Source organism: Daphnia pulicaria, chromosome 4, assembly GCF_021234035.1.
Source record: "Daphnia pulicaria isolate SC F1-1A chromosome 4, SC_F0-13Bv2, whole genome shotgun sequence".
NCBI lineage: Eukaryota > Metazoa > Arthropoda > Branchiopoda > Diplostraca > Daphniidae > Daphnia > Daphnia pulicaria.
Window position 1 is genome coordinate 798,141 of NC_060916.1, and position 23,985 is coordinate 822,125.

The 23,985-nt window shown below is 39.3% G+C and overlaps 4 protein-coding genes across 4 annotated transcripts in view; 2 read left to right on the top strand and 2 right to left on the bottom strand.

The window, feature by feature from the left end:
* On the bottom strand, positions 1-2,015 carry LOC124336300 (protein ABHD13-like). Its single transcript, XM_046790052.1, has 5 exons — positions 1,656-2,015; positions 1,226-1,471; positions 724-1,143; positions 488-648; positions 1-416 (listed from the first exon to the last, which is right to left on the bottom strand). Exons 2-5 carry the CDS (start codon positions 1,446-1,448, stop codon positions 141-143), a joined length of 1,080 nt encoding a protein of 359 aa, XP_046646008.1. The 5' UTR covers positions 1,449-1,471; positions 1,656-2,015; the 3' UTR covers positions 1-140.
* LOC124336387 (calcium uniporter protein, mitochondrial-like) overlaps positions 1-23,985 on the top strand; it is an 878,707-nt gene that overhangs the window by 239,951 nt on the left and 614,771 nt on the right. The window lies entirely within an intron of this gene.
* On the top strand, positions 2,252-4,317 carry LOC124336222 (juvenile hormone epoxide hydrolase 2-like). Its single transcript, XM_046789940.1, has 8 exons — positions 2,252-2,328; positions 2,409-2,617; positions 2,692-2,890; positions 2,959-3,180; positions 3,253-3,379; positions 3,447-3,646; positions 3,715-3,949; positions 4,029-4,317. The coding sequence occupies exons 2-8, from the start codon at positions 2,441-2,443 to the stop codon at positions 4,228-4,230; spliced, it is 1,362 nt and encodes a 453-aa protein (XP_046645896.1). The 5' UTR covers positions 2,252-2,328; positions 2,409-2,440; the 3' UTR covers positions 4,231-4,317.
* On the bottom strand, positions 4,054-7,672 carry LOC124336298 (homeobox protein ceh-30-like). The gene is made up of 5 exons (XM_046790049.1): positions 7,115-7,672; positions 5,142-5,218; positions 4,989-5,078; positions 4,789-4,925; positions 4,054-4,723 (listed from the first exon to the last, which is right to left on the bottom strand). The coding sequence occupies exons 1-5, from the start codon at positions 7,560-7,562 to the stop codon at positions 4,378-4,380; spliced, it is 1,098 nt and encodes a 365-aa protein (XP_046646005.1). The 5' UTR covers positions 7,563-7,672; the 3' UTR covers positions 4,054-4,377.

Consider the following 23,985-nt stretch of genomic DNA (forward strand, 5'->3'; position numbering starts at 1 on the left):
TATAGTCAGAATTTGTATTAGGAAAACCGGTGGCGCAAGAAACAAAAACATTTGCGTTCTTTTTAAAGAAACATTTTAGACAATTTTAGCTAGAACAGGATGGTGGGGAGTTTCTGCAGTACTTGATTTTATCAGGCTTTTTACACAGTATTTACGGGTAAAAGTTGCAAATGCTGCTGATTTAAAAGCCGATCGCTGCAAACATCTTGAATAGCCTTTTCTAGTTGCTTGTAATAAAAAGGTTTGGTCCAGGTACCGTTATGATCTCCATTTGGAATTTGTAGCAGTAGTTTTCGTTCGCTACCGCAGTGCGTAAAAAGATCCCTCATCATAGAGGGCGGGACCAACTGATCAGACAGACCCGATATGAAAACCATTGGACATTGAATAGATGTCACTTTTTTCTTACTTTGAAACTGCAAGAACAAAAAAGGTATGATAAATCTAAATGTCATGTAGTCAAAGTTTAAGTAAAAAGATAAGGTACCTTGTTTTTATGAAACCAAAGAGGTAGATATCTCAATCCTTTCCATGGCAGGATTTGAATAGCCATGTCAGGAATGGAAGTAAAGGAATTTTCTATCACAACACAAGCTATTTTCTCCGAATTACACGTTCGGGATGCCAGATCGATAGCTACTGCTCCACCTGGATTGAAACGGTAAATAAGAGTAAGTTATGTATTTGGCATAACAAATTAGTGAAAACGAAATAGAAAAATACCTAATGATCTTCCGAAAACTATGATTTTTCTTTGATCGATGTCCTCTCTGTTGGTAAGATAATTCAAAGCAGCTTGAGCATCTCTATACAGGCCAGATTCTGATGGTGACCCTTCAGACATGCCATAGCCTCTGTACTCTACCAGGAATAAATTAGCTTGAAGATGTTTGAAGAGCCCTTTAACATTTGGCAGCCTGTGACCGATGTTTCCAGCGTTTCCATGAAAGAAAACAATCGTGGCGCACTGTTGCGTTTGCGGTTGTGGGATGAAGTATGCATGGAGTTTGGTTGAATCCAAACTTTTGATAAAAACATTTTCAAATGGTAGATCCAAGGTGTTTGGAGCAGGGACAAATATTCTAGAATTTTGAGGGATTTCTGGGTAGTACAACAACTGATCTCCAGCTCTATAAACTATGCCTAAATGAATAGTAAATGATTAAAGGCTTTACACACTTTCCTCTAATAAATAAGTTAAGGGTAGCACTTATTCATATATTACCTGCAGCAGAGAAGCAAAGAAGTATAAATGCAGAAATACCTCCAAAAATCCAATAGAAAATACAGATAGTAATAAACATAGCACTACTTAATGCCCAGCATTGTTTGATAACACTAATAACTATCCGGCCAATTACACGTATGACTAGAAAATCTGGATTTGTCTCTGGTGAGGAGGCAGAATTATTGATAAGCTTTTCTTCATCAATGTTGATGCAAGCCATTTCACGGCATGTGAAGAATAAAACTGTAAAAGAAATTTACACAAATTAAGTTACAACAATGTAGTATAATGTCATAATTGTCAAATCTTAGTAGCTATTTTGACAAAACAAAGGAGTTATAAACAGGCATAGATGATGGTGCATTGCAGTGGAAATTTTTAATTGAAAAAAATTTCTGTACTTTACGACTCATTTAAATATAATTACCCGTTATTGGGGCGGCCAAATAGTTTAAATTTTATCACGAATAATTTCTTTATCAGTTAATTACTTGTGGAATTGCTGATTATTCGACGGAAATGCACATTGAAAGCACTTCACGTTGAAAATCGCTCCAACCGTCGTCTGCTTCAGTCACGTCAATGTTGATCAAACGAGAGAACCCGCCAAGCGCCAACATCCGCCAGTTTAGAAAAGCCTCCAACTGCACTGTAAGGCCTGATTTGGATTCATACGTATATGAATTTGATCGTTCAATCAGATTCGGCACAGTATCAAACTCAATTGAATATAAATTGAAAAACTTATATAATCTTCAAACGAACCATCGCGAATCTTTTTTGAAGCGTCGTCTGCATCTTCAAACGTCACTTTGTGGAAATATGATTTCTTTTGAAATTTCAAATCTAATAAATTGTGAAATAGATTCAAATTTGCCGGATATGCGGGACATTACGCAAATGCATTTAATTTCAATCCTGCTCCATTTAAGCTGAAGGGCTTTATTTAAAATGACAATTCGTGGAAAATGGAAATGGAATTCCACATGTTTAAAAAATCAAGATAGTGTGTGACTACTTCGACGAGGTAATCGATGTTCAAATCTATAGCTGCATAGAGACAAACTGAATAGTACCTTGAGATAATCTTGAAGTCAAAGGTTGTTGGAACTTGGAACCTTATTTTGTTATCTGATAGGGAACAGAGCTAATTTCGGCAGATCTTATTTTTTATATTCAGCACTTTGGGTATATGCCAGTCAGTTGTCAAGAATGGGTTTCCTATACAAGCTACTGTTAATTGGAAGTGCTTTGAGTGCTGTGTATATTTCACAGTTATTCTTGAAGAATCCAACAATTCCCCAATTTAAGGACCAGTGGTGGGGTGAAGGTCAACCGAGAGTACAAGATGAATCTATTAAACCATTCAAAATTAAAGTTTCTGATGAGGTATGTCAATGTCATGCAACTGTAACATTAAAACATTTGAATTGCATGTACAATTTACAAATTGGAAAATTTAGGTCCTGTCTGATTTACAAGACAGATTGAGTAGATCAACACGAATTGTACCTGGTTTGGAAGGCATTGGGTTCCAATATGGATTTAATGCTCAATATATGAAAACTGTTAAAGATTACTGGATGAACACTTATGACTGGAAAAAGCAGGAAGCTTTTTTGAATACCTTTCCTCATTTTAAAACCAACATTAATGGACTAGGTTGTTTTATTTTAGCATTTTATTATCAAACTTATTGATTAATTTAAATGAATTTTGATTGACTAAAGGTATTCATTTCATCCACTCAAAACCCAGTGGGGAGGCAATCAAAAATAAAAAAGTATTGCCATTACTTTTACTTCATGGATGGCCGGGATCGTTTATCGAGTTTACCAAAATTATTCCATTGCTGACTCAAGAATCCGACAAATATGATTTCGTGTTCGAGCTTGTCGTCCCGTCTTTACCTGGTTACGGATACTCTGATGCAGCCAGGAAGCCTGGTTTAGGTTAGATAAGTTTAGACACCAAAATTATTAATTTTCTCAATTAATTAATTAAATTATTCTGTCTATGTTAAGGAGCGGCTGAAATGGGATTCATTTTTGATCGGTTAATGAAGAGACTCGGTTACGATCGCTACTACATCCAGGGAGGGGACTGGGGTTCTCTAATCGGTTCGGATATGGCTACCCTTTTCCCTCACAGGTAATATCAATTACATCAGTATTTTTTTATCCATGAAAATCTCAATAAATTCTTTTAAAACTATTAGGGTTAAGGGCCTTCACTTGAACATGGTAGCGGTTAACACCATTGGGAGCAACCTCGGTCTCATGCTCAGTTCTCTTTGGCCGTCTCTACTGATGCCGGCTGATAAAGTCCCTCTAACATATCCCCTCAGCTCCAGGTTCATGCACATCGTCCAAGAGACTGGATATCTCCACCTTCAGGCTACTAAACCCGATACTATTGGTAAGTTAACTGGGCATTTGACTTTTCTTTTTTAAAATTCCTGTTAAATATAATTTTTAACTTTAAAGGAATGGCGCTGAGTGATTCTCCAATCGGACTGGCCGCCTACCTTTTGGAAAAGTTCTCAACTTGGACCAAAGCTAGCGGAAAACAGCTCCAAGATGGCGGTTTGCTGGAAAAGTTTACCATGGATGAGCTGCTAAACAATGTCATGATTTACTGGACAACTAATTCCATCACAACGTCTATGCGCATGTACAGTGAAACACTCAGCAGTAAACAATTCGGATATAATTTAGACAAGTAAGTACCTACTACCAAAATATCTACCTCATTTGTTTAATTGGCCAGGTGAATTAAAATTTGATATTTTGTTTACTAGTATTGCTTGCGTGGTGCCGACAGGAGCATCTGTATTTCCCGAAGAACTTTTCGTTCAACCAGGTCCACTGGCGAAATTCAAGTACACCAATTTAATCAGTTACAATATTATGGATCGTGGAGGACATTTTGCGGCTTACGAGGAGCCGCAACTACTAGCCGACGAAGTGATCGAGTTTGTGCAGAAAGTCGAAAAGCTGTGAAGCACATCAAATTGATTGATTCAACACTGTAAATCTTTTTTTGTTTCATTTTATTTACAAAGCCAAATAAAGTGAAGGTAAACTGGGGCCTTATTAATTATTATTTTTTTATTACTAAAATTGTGCCGAATAATTAAAAAAAAAGGACTAAACATCTTTTGGTTGGAGGTCTTCGGGACTGGGAGTGAAACTGAGACTAATTGGATCCACTGGGCTACCAGCGGCGCTGTCGTTGCCTAGCTGTTGTTGTTGTTGGGGCGCGACGCGCAGCATGGGTGGAGTCCAAGTGGGCGAGAACTGGGGACCTGATACAGACCCGTTATTCGAACCTAATGACTGTGGCTCAAAGGCCGGCGATGGATGGTTCAATCCTGACATATTGGCGAGGTGAATCATCGGATCAATCATAGATGATGGACGAGGATGGTAGAGATTCGGGGGCGGTGGTGGTGGTCCCGCAGTTGCCACGTAGTTACCAGACGGATTCAAAAACCTGAAATTGAGCATTAGATTTCATTATTATTATTCGTCAATGACGGTGATTAATAAACTACTAACCAGAGTCGATCGCCAATAAATAAAGGCCTAGGGGCTAATATTCCCAGCGATGAATAATACTGTTGGGCCAACATTTCTAGATCGTTGGTGTATTTGCGTTTCCATTTGGTCCTGCGATTTTGGAACCATATTTTGATCTATTTAAGGGGAAAAGAAATTATTTATTTACTGAGATAAACAAATGAAATACAACCACAAACCTGAGTTTCGGTTAGTTTGAGTTGTTTTGACAGCTGCATTCGTTTGGAGACTGACAGATATTTGTTTCTTTCAAATTCCGATTCCAAGGCCTGTTGTATAATTATACTAAATGAATTTAAAATAAAAGATAATTGTTTTAATCAAATATTGACCTTGATCTGTACAGCTGAAAAAGCTGTGCGAGGTCGTTTCTTTCTCTCTTCTCCACTGCTGCCAGTCTGTCCATCATCTGAATTTATAATAAACAATTAGATAAAATTAGAAAATAATTAATTACAATCAATTGAGTAATTAAAAATGTTTAGTTTCAAATTTATAAATCAAACGCACAAATTGATCCCAATTTCTAAATCTAAACATAAAAAACTTTCAATTAATTTCGCGCGCCAAAATAGTCATTTCACGTGTGACATCGAAGTTAATCGGTCGCCTCCGATTTCGTGGTTTCTTCACAGCTCATCATTCCATTATAAAATGAGACTAGTTAACACTAGTGCATGAATTTCAGTGCTTCTTTAACAAATGAGAAACCAAATTCAAGTGTCAATTTTACTCCGTTTGTTGAACGACATCGCGTGCCAGCTCGAAAATGGCCTTGGTGACCGCTGGAAAACCCGATTTCTTGAACGTTATTTGCTGGTTGACAATGTCACTGAAGAATTTCTTTTCACCTTGAGACTTTCGTGGTGTGATGTGATTGAAGAATTGTACTGTAAAAGAAGTATTAAATTTACGTCGTCAACCACGTGGCGTTCGGGAGAGAGACCGGTCGACTGGTAAGCCAATTAAAACTACTTTGTCAATTGCAATCACGTGGCTGTGGACTCTAGTATACTGCGTGACTGAAATCATTGTTCGTGTAACAAGAAAATTCTAAACATTTTTTCAAAACCATTTACAGGACAACGAGACGTCCCTGATGTGCTGTGGCTAAAAGTACTTAAAGTAGTAAGTCGAAATGATTTCCATTTTATTGCACACGTGGTACAACTGCGATAGATTATAGGTAATTTCGTGGTAGGGTCTACTCTTTTTTTATTTCCACCTTTTATGGAAATTCATCCATAACGTGACTTTATAGCGTTTGACGATCTCAACTTGGAAATTTTAAAAATGTCAGAAATGGGCGTTACCCGTTGTAAAAGTAGTCTAAATATTTGAAATGTGTCTAGCAAAGGCTGTAATAAAGTTTTCAAAAAAAGGTACTGTACAATAGGCCTCCCCCCCCAGCTGAAAAACAGTCGTATCAAGTGGCACTTGGTTAGGAGGGGGGGATACAAATCGACGGCACGCTCCCACAATCACGCCGAGTGTGTCACCCAGCCAAACACAATAAAAAAATAAGCCTCCCCCCCCCCACTTCTATCATCCCCTTTAGTCGCCATTTTTCTCTTACATAACTGAAAGGGGGAAGGGTTAGTAAAAACCGGAAGGTGTCAGTCGACGTGCGTGTACATATAGGTTGAGGTAACGCGAATAACTACTTTTGATGTTGTTGGTTATTGTTGTTGTGTGTCCTCTTTTATCGTTTGTTGTATGTGTATCCCGTGACACGACGCCATTGAAAACGTTTGACCGCGCGGTTGTTAAATAAATGACCCCATTAGTTTCTATTACTCGCAAACCGGCGTGTGTGTAACACACACACACACCAGGGTGTGTGTAGTGATTTACGTGTGAAACTAGCATTCCCCCCCTCAAAAGAAAATGTTATTGAAAGAAACAAAAGATGGTTAGTTTTGATGATTGATTTGAACGTTGGGATTAACGCTTCGATGATTACGTTAAATAACTCGGCCGACCGCTTATTATTCCTGTCACATTTATCAGCGCTCTCATTTGAGCTATAGCAAACCCCACCAGCGGCTTTTTGCACCAAACGATATGTGTGTCGTACAACATTTCCCACCGCTATAACCGCTACTACCTCCTATACAGTGACTTGTTTGTTTATTTTTTAAATAGAAAAGTTTTTTCCTTTTTCTGTGCGGATGATGAAGTGAAACTAATGCAGTTATTAGTGGTTTAGCTTCTTTTCTCTCTTTTTTAAACGTTTATGTCTTTACTTTTTTGATCGCGGTTAGACGAAAATTATGTGGCGTGAATTTTTTTTTGTAATTCTTACCGGAATCTGCAGAGTCGATGGATGCTGGATCGGTTTGTAGCGATTCGTTTGAAGCTGCGGCTTCCATCATCGCTCCGTTAGGTGTCATGGATTCTTCGGGTTTGACGTTGAAATTTTCCGAGGCTCCTGGTGCTGTGGAGGTCATCATGGTTGGATGGCCGGAAGTGGATGGGATGGCTGGATTGTTGCAAAAGAACGGCGGGGCTGATCCAGGTGGATGGTGATGATAGTGTTGCTGTTGTTGTTGCTGATGGTGGATGGCCAGCAGAGCGCTGTTGTCTGGCGCATCCGGAAGGCTGGTCAATTTGCGTAGATGGGAAAGCGGATCCGGATGGATGACTCTGTTCGGATGATGGTGGTGATGATGGTGATTGTGTTTGGGTTGCATCGATAATAAATTGGCGATGGAGAAAGAATCTGACTGGTGTTGCTGGAATCTTCCGTCCATTCCTGATTGAATTATTTTCTCTTTTCTTCCGGGTGTGTCTCACTTTCTTCCAGGTCCTTCCAGTTGAACTTTCCGTTTCACTCTGATCCACTTTCGTCGCTTGACTGAGGGCTACTCTCTAAGAATCACTATACACACATACAAGAAAATGACACTTGTCGTTGACATTATCCGCTTATATGTGTGTCGCACACCCCACCAGTTTTTGGGGTTCCGGAATGTTTCCACCTCCCCCAACCCTCGGTCACTGGTCGCTGATTGGCAACGGGACGCTTTACTCGTAACGTTCACGACCAAAACTAGCCCAGCCCTTTTTCTCTCTCTCCCCCCTCCAACACACGTACATAACTTCTCTGAAAAGTTTTATTTTTAGGATTGCGTCGACGACGTCGCTACAAACAGACGCCGGGTGTATCGCAGTATATATAGTGGGAGTGTCACATATAATTTCTCGAGCGCCAAAGTTATCTACTGCTCTCTATCGTCAGCCCAATTATAACACGTAGAACTATGCGTATACAGTTGTTGTTGGGTGAGAGAAGGTTTTCGAGAATATAACCGGTCATCTGTATCCCATTGATGATAATTCGATTGTTTGAATTTTGGCGCCCCAGCCAACATTTTTGTTTCTTTCTTTTTTTTGAAAGTGGGGAGAGAGATATGAAGAACATACGTAACCTTTGACCTCTTGCCCGGAAGAAGATCTTGTGTGTGGAAAGGGGTTAGTAGTAGAGGGGGGGCAGTCACCTGACTCTTTGGACGACCTCCCTTGACGAGTTAAAAACTCATTTATCCTAATTATAGCTCAACATCTTTCATTTTTCGCTTGTTGATGGGCCCACATTTCTTTCGGACTTGTTGCCAAAATGTTGTTTTCTTGTACTTGTACACAATTGTTTTGACTGTTTTAATCATTTCCATCTTTTGGTTCTTATCGGTTTAGAAATTTACAAAAATTCGAATGTCAATTGAAGAGAAGTGTCTGGGCGCCATTGCGTCATTTAGCGTCTGTGCCCGGAAGTAGTGTTGCTGCTCATGTTTCTTCTTCTTTTTAAAAAAGAAAAAAACGTAAAGAACCATTAGGTAAGGTTGTGTGGAATGGAGAAAGAGAGCGGGGGCCTAATGTTTTGGTTTATCGGCAGCACAAACTGGAGAAAATGGGTTGGTGTCATTGTGAACCGGGCGCGGTTTCGTGAGAGGTCATTAAGTTGTTGTAGGCCTCATTAGCATGATGTTCTTTCTTTCTCGAGTGTGTGTGTGTGGGTCCCAGCAGCCTTCGCACACACTTTGGGACGGACACAAACCGAACTCCACCAAAACGGGAAAAATTTATCTTTAAAAGAGAAAACGATCACGTTGACAGATGCCCCGGCCAAGAATAACAACCTAATCTTTCTTGTGTGTCCCCCCCCTAGGATAAGTTTTTGGGCAACTTTTGTAAATTCCCTCGTGACGTCCAGACTTTTTTACAAAATCTTTTTCTCGGAAAATTCTGAAATTTGCATAATATAATAATAATAATACGTCAGAGAGTATTTGATTTGCTCTCTTTGATATTTTTCAGGATAATTTTATTTTATTTTTCATTTTGTGGAAGTTGGAAAAAAATGTGGAACCAAAAAGAAGAAGAAGGAAGTCGACAGAGACGAACGAGCGCACTAATTATAAGATAATTGTTCCACGGGACACACACGACAGACGGAGGTGAGCCCGCGTTCCTCTCGTAGGTGAATAGCTCAAAGTGCCACATGACTAGAAAGAGAGGGGGAGAGAATATTCTTATAATATTTGTCTTATGATGAACGACCTAGCAGACAGTCATCTTCGCAGGCGCCTTTTTGACTTGATTTTTTCTTTTTTGGTTTTTAATTTCGTTGGGAAGCCAAGAAAAACTAAACTGGAATGTTTTTCCTGGCCGCATTTCAATGTCTTATTCCAATCTTCTTTTGACAATTTTTTTTTTGTTATAATTTTGTCACCATGGCAACACGAAAAAAAACGAACAGTTTGGCGTTTGGTTGGTGCAGCAGCTAGCTCAATGGTGCGTGAAAACAGCTGTTTTGATTTGGATGACTAAAACCCCCGGCGAGAGAGTCTCTGAAAGATGAAACTGTATTTTCTCTGGATGGTAGGTCGTCGTTAAAGTCCGTGACTACTTTTTCTTTTTCTTTCTACACAGACAAAGCTCGTTAGCGTTTGTCCTTGTCTATTTGGGGTGGTGTGGGGGGTAGAATAACGGGTCCTATTGCAAGAGAATGATGGTTTGCCATCCAAGTCTCTTTCTTTCTCCATGATTACACCAATAGACACTCGGGCTCTGTGGTATTAGCTCAACTTGAAAATGATTTAGTTTATTTTTTACTCTTTTTTTGGGGGGCAACTATTTTTTGGCTTTGGGCTGGGCCGTTATTTTGGCGACTGTTTCCAATCACCAGCACATGCATAGCCATTTGAAAACATTTTTGTGTTCAAAAAGTTATAATTGGGCTCTTATACGGACGATGATGATGAGACTCTGCGGGGTCCTCTCCGTGTTCATTATTAGCCCCGGAGAGTCGAGCGGGGTCTGGCACACGCAGTTCGATCATCGTTTTCTTCGGGACCGTCACCCGTAAAAATCCTCTGGGGACCTGTCAATGAGCTGAGAAATGGCCAACTCGCGCTGAACCATTTTCTATTTTTCCCCGAAAAAATTTCTTTTTATTTCACGCATTAACTGCCTCCTATAAATATCAGGAAAAATTGGAAATGTATCAGCGCTCGTTGAAGCCAATTAGTCGCCTGCTCCGTCAACTTTGCCCAGCATCCATTTTTATTACCGAATTTTATTTTTACACTTTAAATGTCTTTGGGTTAATTGCTCCTAAAAGATTGTCTGGCCAGCAGAAATAACGCACACATGTGTAGGGGGGTGCGCGGCCGTTTCTGGCACGCTTCATATCCTTCCGGTTTTTATCTTTTTTCTTAGTGACGTGTTTGTGTGACTGTGTGGGCGGCTTTGGCCAATCATCGTCCAATAGATGAAAGACACTATCGACTCACCTTCTTCTTTCTTTTTAATGTTAATAATGTGCACCCAACTTATCTGATGGTCCCGTCTTGAAAGACTTTTGACACATTTACAGCGGTCGGTTATATAAAATAAATATTTTTCCGATTCCGGAAGAATGTCTCTCTTGTGTAACACAAATCTGGCACCCAATTAACCCACGCAAGATTTTTATTTTTTGAATTTTGTTTATCTATTGGATGGAGCTCAACTTTTTCGGCTGATAAAAAAAAAAGAATTGAGAAGAAATGCTGACAGAGTGGCGTCAATAATGATGGAATGTTTTTTATCACGAATTGGTCCCGGAATTCTTTATCCCCCTTTTCTCTGTTTGACTTTGACACATCGGGCCAGGTGTCACGATGGGTGTCGCCATCACAGGTGTTTAATAGATGAAGACACCGGAGGGAGAGCTGTTTGATTGGTTGCCTAGACTACGAGCTAGTATCGATTTCTCTCCGTGCGTGTCTGACTTGTCGTTGGAGATGATTTGAATATGATGATGATGAAAGGTGAAAGGACACGGATGGGGGGAGAGAGAGTTGGCAGCCAATGAGATTCGAGAGATCTCTCTTTTTTTTGATCTGGCGTGAAATTTCCTTCTCTGCCCGCAAAATAAAATAAAAAAGGTTTCGAACAAATCTGAGAGAGGGCGTGACTTGAACGACTGACCGTACCCCCTTGTAGACTTTCTCTTTATTATTTTTCACGTCATGGAAAACAAACATTAGGTTGAACTCTCCAAAAATTCAATCACATTTGACCTCTATTTTCGATTTAGAATCAAATGGGAATTTGAAATTGCCGGGGTTGGAAAAAACTTGTTGCTGAAACCTTGTGTGGGGTTGTCGCCATCTAAAGGGGCCTACAGTCGGTAGAGGGGGGGGATTGTGTGAGGTACTCTGTAATTATTGACTGGGCCGGGGCTCTCTCTACAGCTACTGAGTATAGGTGGCGGCCCCGGCGCTAATGATGCCGGACCGGTGTACAGGGTTCTTGATATAACTAGTGCCATATCTACATATATACGTGTGTGTGTGTGTGTAAGGTCTCTTCTTCTTTGACACGGTAGAAAACACATTGGGAGAGAGAGAGTCAAAAGAAGAGCTAGTCGGAGCATAGGCGGGGCTTGTGTATATGGAGATGAAGGGGGCGCCCTTATAAGAAGTGAGGGGGGTACATATGGAGACGCCCCATTCGGCGCCAGACTGACGCGTCGTCGCTTGTCGTTCGGTCCCCGCCGCTTGCCCCGCAGCAGCTCCACCACCACCGATGATGATGATGATGATTTCTTTTTTTCGGCAAGAGATTTTCAAGTTCATTTCAAGTTCCAAGGGATATAATAATCATTTGGACTGATATTGTTGTTTGTGTGTGCTATACTCGAATCTATAATAGTAGACTAAATATCATCATCAGTAAAATTTTCTCCTTTCGGCATTTTCTGGCGGGTATTTTTGAATTTTATTTGTTGAATTTTTATTTTATTTTGAATTTTTATTTTTGCTGGGAAAATTGAATGGGCCTATCATTCTCGTTTGTTGTGTATGGCGTCTGGTAAACAAATGGGTAAAATTCGACTGTAATTGTCGCCTACACACCGCAATAATAGGCTCTGCGGATAACAAACGTGCGGTCGTCTTTTTTCGTTCATTCTTCTCTCTCGCTATTCTGACGCAATCGAAATTGCCGCCGTTTCACAGTTAATAAACGCTCTCTACCTTGTGTGTGTGTCTGTGTAATATTACCGTCGTCGTTTTCTCTCTCTCCCGGTCCCGTCCATCCATCATCATCACCATCCCCCGTTTGAGTGTCTTCAGCTGAGAAACGACGAAGCGGTGCGGCTACTGTATTTTTCAATCGACGCGAAAAAAAGACCTGTCGTGTCTTGTGAATAGCACCACCACCACTACCGCAGAAATAACATTTTTCTTTCCCATCATTACATTAGCGCAAGTTATCAATAAATCACCCGATCCTCCTCCTCCCCCCTTTGGCGGCGAGTTTCATTTTATTTTATTTTTTAAAATTTAATCGAATAGGCCTCGTTAAAAAATGGTGTTGATTCTTACGTGAATTATTTGTGAACGAAAAAATGTGAAATAAATGTGTCGCCTAATTATTGACTAGCATCTGTGCGTGGAGATGTGCACGGTGCAAACGAACGCCGCCCAAGTTTCCTATTCGACGTATTTATGGCCGCCTGGCAAAACACTTGACAAGTGATTTAGAACAAACAGGAGAGAGATACTCCCTCTTGTATTTTTCGATTGTGTGTGTATTTAATAGTGTGTATTATAGACACACACAATGGTCGTAAAAACCGGATGTTTGTTGTAGCAGTTCGACGGGGGGTCTCTCTCTTTATTTTATATACGCCGTAAGTTTCCTATCGGATATCCTTACGACCATCAAAAATGGGAGTCAAGCTTGTTGTTGTTGTTTTCGTGAGACGTTTTACAGTCGATTATCACAAGTGTTTATTCATTCGCTTCGCTTGGCTTGGTTCTTTTCTATTCTTCGCGCTGTGTAATTTTTCTATGGGCCTGTGATTAGCGACCGGCTACTAACGAAATTTTCACCTTTTTCATTCGTTTGATTCACAATCTGGGCCTGGATTAAAAATGTTTGAATTTTCTAGTTTTTCGCGGGGTGGAATATTTTTTTGAAAATTTTAAATCAAGCTGTTGTTTTTTGGGGTTTCGATTGAGAAATTGTAAGTAAAGGTGGGACCACTTCCGCTGGTGTCGTTCCCGCTGAGTGTTCTTTTAGTTTAGTCTTGATACTATTTAATGAAGGTTTCAGGTTTCCAAAAGTCGGAATGGGACGTACATGTACAAACACACAAGACAAGTCTGTACTGTTTCATCACGGTCGCTTTGTTGGCGGCCACTTCCGTTCCTTTCCCGTTCTTTTTTTCTTTCTTTCTTTCTTCTGACGTGTGTCCATCCATCGCAACACACTTTTTTGGGACTTGCAGCTTGGCGTGACGTTTCAAGGGCTTTTTATTTTATTTTCTTATTTCATTTTTGACTCTCTAAATATTTATGACGTTATCGGTTATCTTTTGTACTCTTTCACCCGAAATATTTCTCTGAATTTTAATGACCATCGGAAAATTTTGCGGGGCTTTTTCGGTCGCCAATTGATTTAATTTTTTCGTTTTAAAATGTTTTAAAAAATGTGGGAATTCGCCGTTAGATGGCAGCGACAGCTTAGCCCCATTTTTTAAAAACTAAAATAATAAAATAAAAGTGTCGTCGTTGTCGTCGTCCAATTTTAGAGCAAAGCAAACAAACAAAAGAGAAATGGTTCAACATGTTTTTGGAAATGAGATTGTGACGAGCTTCGTCGTGTCAACCCCAAAATACTAAAATACAAAAAAGAAAAAATGTCGGGAGTCTCTCGGACTGGCCGTGATGGAAAGTTGATGATGATGACGGTGATTGGCGGCGGGGGGCTTCCACCTGTCCACAAACGCCATCAACACAGTCGGCGTGATTTCGTGCAAAAAAGGGCGTCGCTATTTCAGAATTTCCGCCACACAAAGTCCCCAAAAAAAATTCAAAATTCGTCGCAATTTTTTAAAAAAAGGTCGTCTGGTCCGGACCGTTTTTCTATTCTCCCAATTTTCTTTTTTCTTTCTTTATTTCGGGATGTGCCAGAAGAATAGTAGAAGGAGGAGGAGGGAAAGTTTGAACCCGAGGTCGACTCGAGAGCAAACACGGAGGTGGTCGCTTTATATATTGGACTACTAGTAGCCGGGGCCCCACTGTGTTTCTGTCTGGCCGCTTCTTCTTCTCTGAAAATAAGAAAAAAAAGAACTTGGTTGCCAACCGCCGCCGTTTTTCTTCTGTTCCTCGACTGCATTTTTTAAGTATAGAGTAAAAATCTAAAAAGCGGCGGCGGCGGCGGCGCTAGTCAGTAACAGTGTTGAGACGGGAGGGGAGGAGGACTGTAGGTAAAGAAAAACATGGACCCGCTACTACTACCAACACACGGGGTTATATAGTATGTGTGTGTATGGGATGTTTCATATTTTTACTTGGCGAAAAAATATAGGAAAAAAGGTTTTTCGTTTTTGTGTATAAGGTAGCGTCGTCGTGACGGCGCCACAAGAGGCGTAGCCCCGACCGGTCCGCCCTCTCATTACTCGGCCATCCAACCGTTCCAGGTTCTCTCCTGGAAAACCTTTTTTTTTCTCTTATGTTCACTGGGCACACACACACTGGCCCTTTTTTCTTTCTCAACAAATATTTATTCCCTATAGATATATTTTTAAAATGGATTTGTCGAATTTGAAATGAATCAAAAAGATGGCGATGGGAGGAGCTTGAGTTGACAACCTGCACAGAATCAATTCAGATCCTGGTCAATCCCCGGGAACCGTTTTGTGGAGGCCCTTTTTTATATACGTCCACGTTTAACAACGTACAATGTTGTTGTTGTTGTTGTTGCTGGAGAAAGAAAAAAAGAGTTAAATTACAGAGTTCTCTTTTTTTTTGTTTGCAGATTGATTTATTAGACTCACATTGGATGTTAAGACTTTTCTTCTGGCCGTGTGTGTGTTAAGACAGGCGAAATTTATGTAGTTGCGCTAAAGGAAAAAACGACTCAATAGAAAGAAGAAAAAAGGGAAAATGTGTAATAATAAGATTCTAAGCTCTTGGAAAATATAAGCCCAAAGAGAGAGACACTGTTGGTATATATGTACAAACAGTTCACGGTAGTCCATTTACCACCTACTCTCCGGGGCCCTTTTGACTCTATTTTTTAAACGAATGACAACATCATTCTTTAAAAAAACTTCTTTCTTTCTTTTTTAGCGATTGTATTATTTTTTGGGAGCTGCTATATAATCCAAGGCCGGAGCTTATATATATTCTACGCTTTAAAAATTAAAAAAATGTATTTCTTTTTTTAAATTTTTGAATGGTAAACCGCGAAGGTTGCGTCGTTCGTGCGGCGGAGTTTTGCCATTTTTATTCTTGGGACTTTCCATCGAAAACTGCGGCTTTTTGTCTTTTTCTTCCGGCGGTTGCCGCTGCCACCCGATGGATGTATCTATACATACCTGATTTTTTATTTTATTTTTTTCGAAAAACTACTGGACGATTGGGGCCTAGGTCGTTCCGCTCGGCTAATCATTTCACACATGGCGAAACAAAAAAATGAAACATTGGCGCACAGAGGTGTACATAGGCTGGAAGGTTTTTCGCGGTACCACCAGCAAACCACCACCAATCTCCATTGTGAATGTGTACGTGCAAAAATGAATAAATTTGACATTGATGACTTCCTATTTTATCCATCATTTTTCAAAAAAATTGTTTAAATATTCGCGCCAAAGAAATTGTAAATTAAAAAAAAAAGAAATTAATTTCGACTGGATGAATTTTCTGACACCCGTTCGTGATTGTCGGTCTACACTATTTTTTTTTATTATCATTAAAGAAGAAAAAAAAACACAAATTTAAGACTTTATTTTTTTTTTCCAGGGGTGAAGGTAGAAGAATGTAGGCGCCGTATATATGTATCTAATAAAATATAACGAAAGGAGCTAAGAAAAAATAATAAAAAAAGAAGAAGAAGAAGCCAACAGCTATATAATATAGCTCCCTTTTTCTTTCTCTCTTGTTTTTTCCTCTTTTTTTTAAATTTATTTTTTTATTTTGAACGTGTGTGTGTGTCTGTTTGTGTTCATGTTCAATGGCTGGCGGCGTTTGGGGGCCGGCGGGAGAGTGCAGCCATCCCAAGGTAAAAAAAAAAGAGAAAAAGGGGGCAGCCCCATGCAGACATGCACGTATAGTGAGCGTCGTGTCGTCGTGACCGCCCCACATCCGGCGCGTACCGAAGAATTTTTGTTTTTTTCTTTTTATTTTTTAGACAAAAGAAAAACACACACAAGGCCCTTTCTGTTCTTATATTCTACATATACACCTGTACAACCTGTGCCTCTCTTGGCTTTGCTCTCCCCCCCACATCAGATGGCCTTTGGCGGAGTGTGGAAATGTTCCAAGAAAATAACAAAAACTAAATTCAAGTGTAAAACGCCATTATTATATTTTTTTAAAGTTGATGTAACTTTTTCTGAAAAAATCGAATTGTTTGAAATTATTGATGCGATAGTAGGTCTGGCCCAGAAAAAGAAAAGTTAGTAATCATAGGACTTGTTTAGCTTAACCGAGTTGACCAAGTGTGGCGCCTCTCTACACATCTCGGCGAGCCTAAATTAGCAGCTACACACATAGTGTACAACCGCGCCTACACGAATGTGTGTGTATGTCTGCGCTAGATTTTGATAATCATTTTAATAGCAGAGATCGCCCCTATACATAGTCTCCCTAGCAATTGTATACTAGTACCTTTTTTTCTTTTTCAAAATAAAAGTTGATGATTGTGGGGGGTTGAAGAAGCGATTCGGTTCATTGATTTCCTGCACCATCCGATGACGGTCATTTTGGTTGAGAGAGAGAAAATGTTTTATGGGCTTTGGTCGTCTTGTTCCTGCCCAGTTCACATGCGTATAAATCAGGAAAAATATAAGAAGAAAGGCGGCGAATGTGTTGATGTCCATCGGAAATTCGCGCTAGCGCAACGGCCAAGCATTTCCTGCGACCGCGCTACTCTACATAGACCCCAGCAGAGAAGGACTCACATCCTTTTTACCTTGTGTGTGTGCTGGCCGGTTGTGTGTATGTGATGGCGCAGCCAAGACTGGAAAAAGAATAAAAAAGATGACCGCCCGACACCTTTATTTATTTCATTCGCCCGCTGGCTATGAAATGTCATTATAACACTGCTTCTTTTTATTATATACACACACACACAAGAGTTTATTCTTTAGATATTTCTCCGGGTTCCATTTTTATAGCACCCCCTTGATTTTTTTTCTTTTCAAGTCGACAAATTTTCATTCATTCGAATTTCTCGTAAAATGTTATTTTTTTTCCATTTTATTGGAAAATGTTTGAAACTAACCGATCCGTGTAATCGTTCACTCCGATCGAATATCCTTTTTCTTTTTTGAAAACTAAAAGTTAACATTTTTCTGAGTTCTGTGTCTCTTGTGTTGATTGCGCTCGTGATAGGCCAGCGACCGCAGAAGCGTAAAATAAAATAAAAGAAGAAAAGCTCGGACATGGAAACAGACGACCGCGGGAGCAATATCGTGTGGTTTTTATTTTATTTTTTCCTTCTTATATATTTGGCTGGCCAAACAAAAATTGTGTTCCAGTTTCTTTTCTTTTTTGTGTGTCCCATATACGCGCCTTTGTAGTGGGTCAATCATTTTGTCCACCAGGAGGGAAATCCGTCGTCTGATTTTTCTTGTTTTGTCTTTTCTTCACGACATTGGCCACCGCAAAAAAAGAACCGTGTGGTCTCGCCGTAAAAAAAAAAAAAAAGTTGTTGCCATTTTCACCATTTTCTTATTCTCTTTAACGGGCGAAAGTTAAAAAAAAAAAAAAAAAAAAAAAAGTTAAAAAACATTTTGAATTTGATTCCGACCCTGGGCCTACTAAAGAAGTGCATCAACCGATTTACAACTACCGAACAATTAGAACTGTTTTTTTTGTTTTTGTTGTTTATGGATTTGAGAAGAGCGGCGGAAAGAGACCCCCCGAACAAGAAAATAGAATAGAACAACCTGTCGTCTGGTTGTATACGACTCTGGCTCTATCTCTGTGTGTGTGTGTTACATGGCCTCCACTTGTTTCCAACTTCTTGGTGGGTCCAGGAGGTATACACTCCTCTCCATCATGTCTATACGCCGAGAGTAGCAGCTGCTGCTGCTGCTGCTGTCGCTACTTTATTAGATTTATACATATCGGAGCTGGAGCCTATATAGCTGGACAACAGTGTCTTCATTTTCTCGCTATTCTTTTATTTTTTGAAAAAATAAATAGCAGATGACATTTAAAATAGTTTGGGAGGGAAATTGAAAATTTGATTCAGTTGGTACATTTTCAAATGGGAGCGAATTCGTGATGTTGCGGTGTATCTACTGGACTAGATAATGATTTTGGCCGTTGGCGCCAATTTCAAACGGTTGATTTTTCTTCTTTCCCAAAATTGTCTACAAACACATTCACGTGGGGTTCAAAACGAAAATAATTGGGCGAGGTGTCGAAATTGTTGATTATCTCGTCCGTTTGGGTAGAATTGGGGTTTGGGATGACGAGTTAAACGGGCCGAGGAGACAAGTGGATGGATAAAATGTACGTGTGTGTGTGTGGGGTTTGTTTTTAAATAGATGGAGCTCGGGCACGGGCTGTGAGGAATACGATGTGAACCTGGTTGAATCGTATTACATCTAATAGGACCCAATTACATCATCATCATCTAAATAATGTGTAGAACTTGCGGTCGCTTGGATTACACATGTTTTTTTTTCTTTCTTTTTTGTCTTCCCCCCTCTTGACAATTATCGGGAAGTGGGCATATAATAACGCGCCGTGTGTGTGTGTCATCATTCCCCCTTCCAATTTTCACGTCTTTTTTTTGTTGTTGTCTATTTGACAGCTCGGTATCACTGGTGACATTCGAGTCTCTCAAAATAATTGGAGCTTATTAATTGAAAAGAGAATGCTAATTATAGCGTGTGTGAAATTATTGAATAACAATTGAATGAAAAATACCACGGAATTTTGAATTTTAGTTTAAAAAAAGGAAACAAAAGAAAAGTGGATCACTTTGGCGCCAATGTTCAAACCCCCCTCTTCTTTTTTTATTTTTAATGATTTCGGTTTTTTTGAATTAAAAATCGAAAGAAAAAAAAAGTTCATTGAAGAAATGTTTTTTTATTTTTTTTTAAAAAGGAAAAAGAGGTGGCAGACCACCACCGATGGTGGTGGTGTCCCCTCCCGCTGTTTTTGACGACCGCATTAAGAGAATGAACAGCGGGGCATATATGCAGGGGAGACCCCATTCTTTTGCCTATATACTACACTGCTCTGCTTTATTATTATTCTCCATATATTTTTTTTTTCTTTCTTATCATTTATAAATAAAATTAAATAAAAAAGGAACAAAACAGAAAATGTTGATGAAAATCATGTAATCACCTCCAACTTTTTTTTATTTTTTACGACGATTCCAAAAGCGGAAAACTGGTGGGGGGAAATCTAAATAAGAATCGTTAAAATCTCGACCATTGAAAAAATAATATTATTTTTCCACAAATTTTTATTTTACGTCATAGGAAATGGTCGATTTTGAATTTGGCGAATAACATTTATTCGAATAAATAGGCGCGAGATTTAAAAGACAACAGCAGCAGTCAGTCCCACAATATTAAATTTACTTTTTTTATTCTTTTTTAGTAAACTGAAATTCTATTTAATTTTTTTAATTAATTCCCGCTGTGAGGAAGAGACAAAAAAAAGCGAGAGAGAAAAGGATCCCAGAAATACGTACATCCACACATAAAGAGAAAGAAAAAAAAAGCCGAGGGGGTTATGATGAACGTCATTTGTGCAGCCACACATAAAACTGTCCTTTTGATCTTCTTCTTCTTCTTCTTTTGGGTTGCCTTTTGTTTTGTTACTTTTTTCTTCTTGGAGGGGGGAGAGAGAGAGGGAAAAGAACAAGGCGCAACTCGTTATGATATCAAGTTTGTCTTAAATGAATGAGGGGGAACTAAAGTAAGAAAAAGGTTAACTAGGAAACCACCTGCGATGGACCTTTTTTTCTTCTTGTGTTAAAGAAGAAGCGAAAATGACCGAAACCATTTTTCTATTTTTAAGGATTTTTCTTATTCTTTCTAATATTTTATAGGTGGCACATTCATTTCTCTGGCTGCCTGTCTCGTAAAAAGTTAAAAAAAAAGACCCCCCCTTTCTCGTATTTTTATATATATTTTTTGAGAGACCCTCTCGCTCTGATTCATGATTCTACATATAAATAAATCTAATGATAATATTATTGTACAACAACAGCAATCTGCTCAACTTTATTTTTTGTGTTTCAAAAAAAAAACATTTTTCTAATTATATATTTTCCTTGTTTCTCAATTTGGCAATCACGGGTTATTTATTTATTTATTCGAAATTGTCGTCGTCTCACCAAATGATTCAATCGAATTTCTCCCATTTTATTTTTTTTAATTGAAAAAAAAATTTCAAAAAATAACAAAATTCAAACTCGTCCTTCATTTTATTTTTTCTTTCCTTTTTCACAATTTATTGTCTTTTTTCTTCTTCACCTTTCGTGGGGGCGCCCGGCTGCTGTTTTTCTCTTTTCCTGCTGGCCGGCTGCTTTTCTTTTTTGAGCTTCCTCCTTATATTGTAACCTTTAGACACACATATATATACTATACTACTACTAGTATCTACTACTATATAGCGTTCGTGAGCCGGCGCTTCGGCATCTTCTTCTTCCGAATAAAAAAACACCCGAAACACTCACGGAAGGGTTTTCTGTTCTTTTTTCTCTGGAAAAAAAACCTCAACAGCTTCTCGACACGCAAGGTTTTTTCTCTCTAGAGCCTGGTATATATTCATACCGCCTCTTTTCTATATCCACCGGTACACTCGTCGTCCTTTTTTTTTTTCATTGTTGCTCAAGAATGTTATATTTATTTCCTTGTGTATAACCTTCGCTAGAAAAAGTTAACTTTAATTTTGGTTTGGGCTTTTTTAGTCGGTGGATGGTGGACTCCATGTTTTTTGGATGTAATGACAGTTGATTGGCGTTCAATAATCTACAGGTGAATGCCTAATCTACCAATTTGTTGCTATTGATTTCCGATGAAGGAAACATTTTCCTATCCAAAAAATGGTCTGGAAAAAATTAAAAATTGAGTAAAAAATTGGGACAGCGACCCCGAATATAGTCGGTGGAATTTCTTTTTTTGTGTTGCTGTTCGTATCTTGTGATTGTTAGATTATTCAAGACACTCATCATCATCATCATCGTCGGTCGGGGTTAATACAGTTACCAACTGAACTGGAAAAAGAATCTCTCTCTAGCTGGTAATAATAATTGATTAGGTGTTTTTTTGTGTTCAGGGTTCCCCACCGAGTATTTTTTATTCTTTTTACAAGTAGGAAAAAAACCGAAACGGCCATCGAGATCGGTATCATTTTGGTTGAGGGACTCGACAGGTTTCTCGTTTTCCACGTGCATAGATTGATGAGTCGTGATGACCCCCGAAGCTCGTCCACCAAACTCCCCCACACATACTGAAATGTATAACAGGCGCGCCAATCATCTTTTTGAATGATTGAACAGCTTTTTTTTTCTTTTTTATTTAATGATTGCGTGTTGATTCCATGTCGATCGCCAGCCGAAAATAAAAATTCTTTTTCTTTCTTTTTCGTGTTGACCTTTGCGACCGGGTAAATCATTTTTCGGTTGCAAGTTGGTGCGGGTGGGGGGATCGATCCTCCTATATGTGGGGGGTGGTAGCTAGACCAGCAGGACCTCGTTAATGAACATCCGGTTGAAAGAGGCTATTAACACGACGACTACTACTAACTATTTTTTTGTGTTTTCGTTAATAGTTTGGTGGAGAAAAAAATTTATTTTTCTTTCGATTCATGGGCGTGAATTCCACGTGTTGGCGTGATAAGAAACAAAAAGGGAAGAAAAATATTATATTGGACACAATTTTTGGGTGGTTGGGCTCCTTGCTGCAACCGCTGCTTTTTCTTCTTCTTCTAAATTCAAACCCGCCTCCTCCGTATCTTCCTCTAGACTCTTGCTGTTGTTGTTGTGTGTTCCATTTCATCCGGAGCTAATCGAAATTTCTGGGACAGCAGAAGAACCCGAAAAGTTATTTTTTTTTAAAAAGAGGCTGGCCCTTTTGGTGTAGGAGGAATAGACAAGTGCGTCCTGACACGAAGAAGAAAAAAGAGTTTCTCTGCGTGTTTGAATTCTCTCTTGCGCATGATGATGATTATATTCCCCCCCCCCCCTCACCCCAAAAAACGGGAGATGGAGTGGGAGGGAGGTACGGGGGTTATAGTACAATGTAAAGTATATATATAAGATATGGCCGCGGGACAATTTTTATTTCAAAACATCGCAGACTCTTCTTGAAAGATGAGGTCCGGTTTTCCAAGTTTGAAAAATTGGCGCCAAGATTTAAAAAAAGAAAAAAAAAAGGTTTTGGATCATCCCGAGATATTGTTGTAGGTTTTTTCTTTTATATAATATTCGGGTTATGAGCTTTATATAGGAGAGAGAGAGATGTGTAGTAGAGCTCCTTAAAAAGAAGGTAGCCGGGGCTGCTGCCGGGCCGTGGGAAAGGGCCACCTAAAGCACCGGCACACACAACACACATCAAGTCGTCGTCGTTCGTCGCTGGCTGGCTCTCCTCCTCCTTGTTGCCTTTTGTATAAGATCTGAGACTCCTCCTTTTATTTTCTGGCGTAGAGAGAGGAAAGAAATTGCTGGTCTTTGCTATTAAACAAGTGCCCCCACCGACCGACGCCTCAAGCAACTTTTTCTTATTTACACGAAGAAGGAGGAGGAGGAGGAAAAAAAAAAGAAACACACGTTATACTACATTTTTCGCTGCTCCCGCTTTAGATTTTTTTTTTTCGGGTCGGACCAAGTCCCGAATAGGTCCGGAATTTTTATTTTTTTTTATTTCTTCTGCACGATTCGCCCCTAACGCAAACTATTTTTTACACTTTTATTTTATTTTTTCTATTTTGGTTTGGATTTTGTTTTTTTGGTTTGCTGAAATGGAGCCCCACTTTGATGCGCTTCATTTATCATCTTTGATTTTGATCGAATGATTTTTTGAAAAAAATATCAGTTCCCGCCATTTCCAACGCTTTGATTAACATCGAAGTTGTCAAAAACCAATTTTTGCGCAACTGCAACTTGGAGAAAAAAAGTGAACGCGGATGTTTGGCTATAGAATTTCTGCTCGAATAATAAAACGAAGAGACTTTGAGATTCTGTTTTCGTGTGGCTGTTGTGAGAAGAAACAGAGAAAAGGAGAGACTTGAATAATTGTGAAATAATTGCCCCGTTCTCTCTGAGACTGCTCCTGCTGCTACATGGAAGAAAGACGTTTCTGGTGTATAATCAGACGGCATTTGCCTTTCCTCGACTCTTTTTTTTTCTTTTTTTTTTCCCGATGGAGGTAAAGGAGCACAGCCCTTATGATGGAAAAAGAAAAAAATACATTTTTAGACATGTACACACGGGACAGATGAAGCTAAGAAAGAAGAAAAAGAAAGACCGGTAGCTGTTTCTCTTCTCTTTCGTGTTGTGTGGCAGCGGGCATCAAACTCCCAGCGGGTGGTGGTGGTGGGGTATATATCTTCCAATGGCCCCCTTTTTATATTTTATTTTATTTTTTGGCTTTTGGCTTTTTTTTGAGGAGCGTACCGTATCATTATCGAACGATGGACAAGA

Excerpts from the sequence above, each read along its gene's own strand:
- LOC124336300 (XM_046790052.1), bottom strand. The coding sequence starts at position 1,448 with ATGGCTTGCATCAACATTGATGAAGAAAAGCTTATCAATAATTCTGCC. Across the intron at positions 1,144-1,225 it reads TCTTTGCTTCTCTGCTGCAG|GCATAGTTTATAGAGCTGGA; the intron begins GTAATATATGAA and ends CTATTCATTTAG. Across the intron at positions 417-487 it reads TTTGGTTTCATAAAAACAAG|TTTCAAAGTAAGAAAAAAGT; the intron begins GTACCTTATCTT and ends TTGTTCTTGCAG.
- LOC124336222 (XM_046789940.1), top strand. The coding sequence starts at position 2,441 with ATGGGTTTCCTATACAAGCTACTGTTAATTGGAAGTGCTTTGAGTGCT. Across the intron at positions 3,181-3,252 it reads AGCCAGGAAGCCTGGTTTAG|GAGCGGCTGAAATGGGATTC; the intron begins GTTAGATAAGTT and ends GTCTATGTTAAG. Across the intron at positions 3,647-3,714 it reads TACTAAACCCGATACTATTG|GAATGGCGCTGAGTGATTCT; the intron begins GTAAGTTAACTG and ends TTAACTTTAAAG.
- LOC124336298 (XM_046790049.1), bottom strand. The coding sequence starts at position 7,562 with ATGGACGGAAGATTCCAGCAACACCAGTCAGATTCTTTCTCCATCGCC. Across the intron at positions 5,219-7,114 it reads CATCGACTCTGCAGATTCCG|ATGATGGACAGACTGGCAGC; the intron begins GTAAGAATTACA and ends TTATAAATTCAG. Across the intron at positions 4,724-4,788 it reads TTTATTGGCGATCGACTCTG|GTTTTTGAATCCGTCTGGTA; the intron begins GTTAGTAGTTTA and ends GCTCAATTTCAG.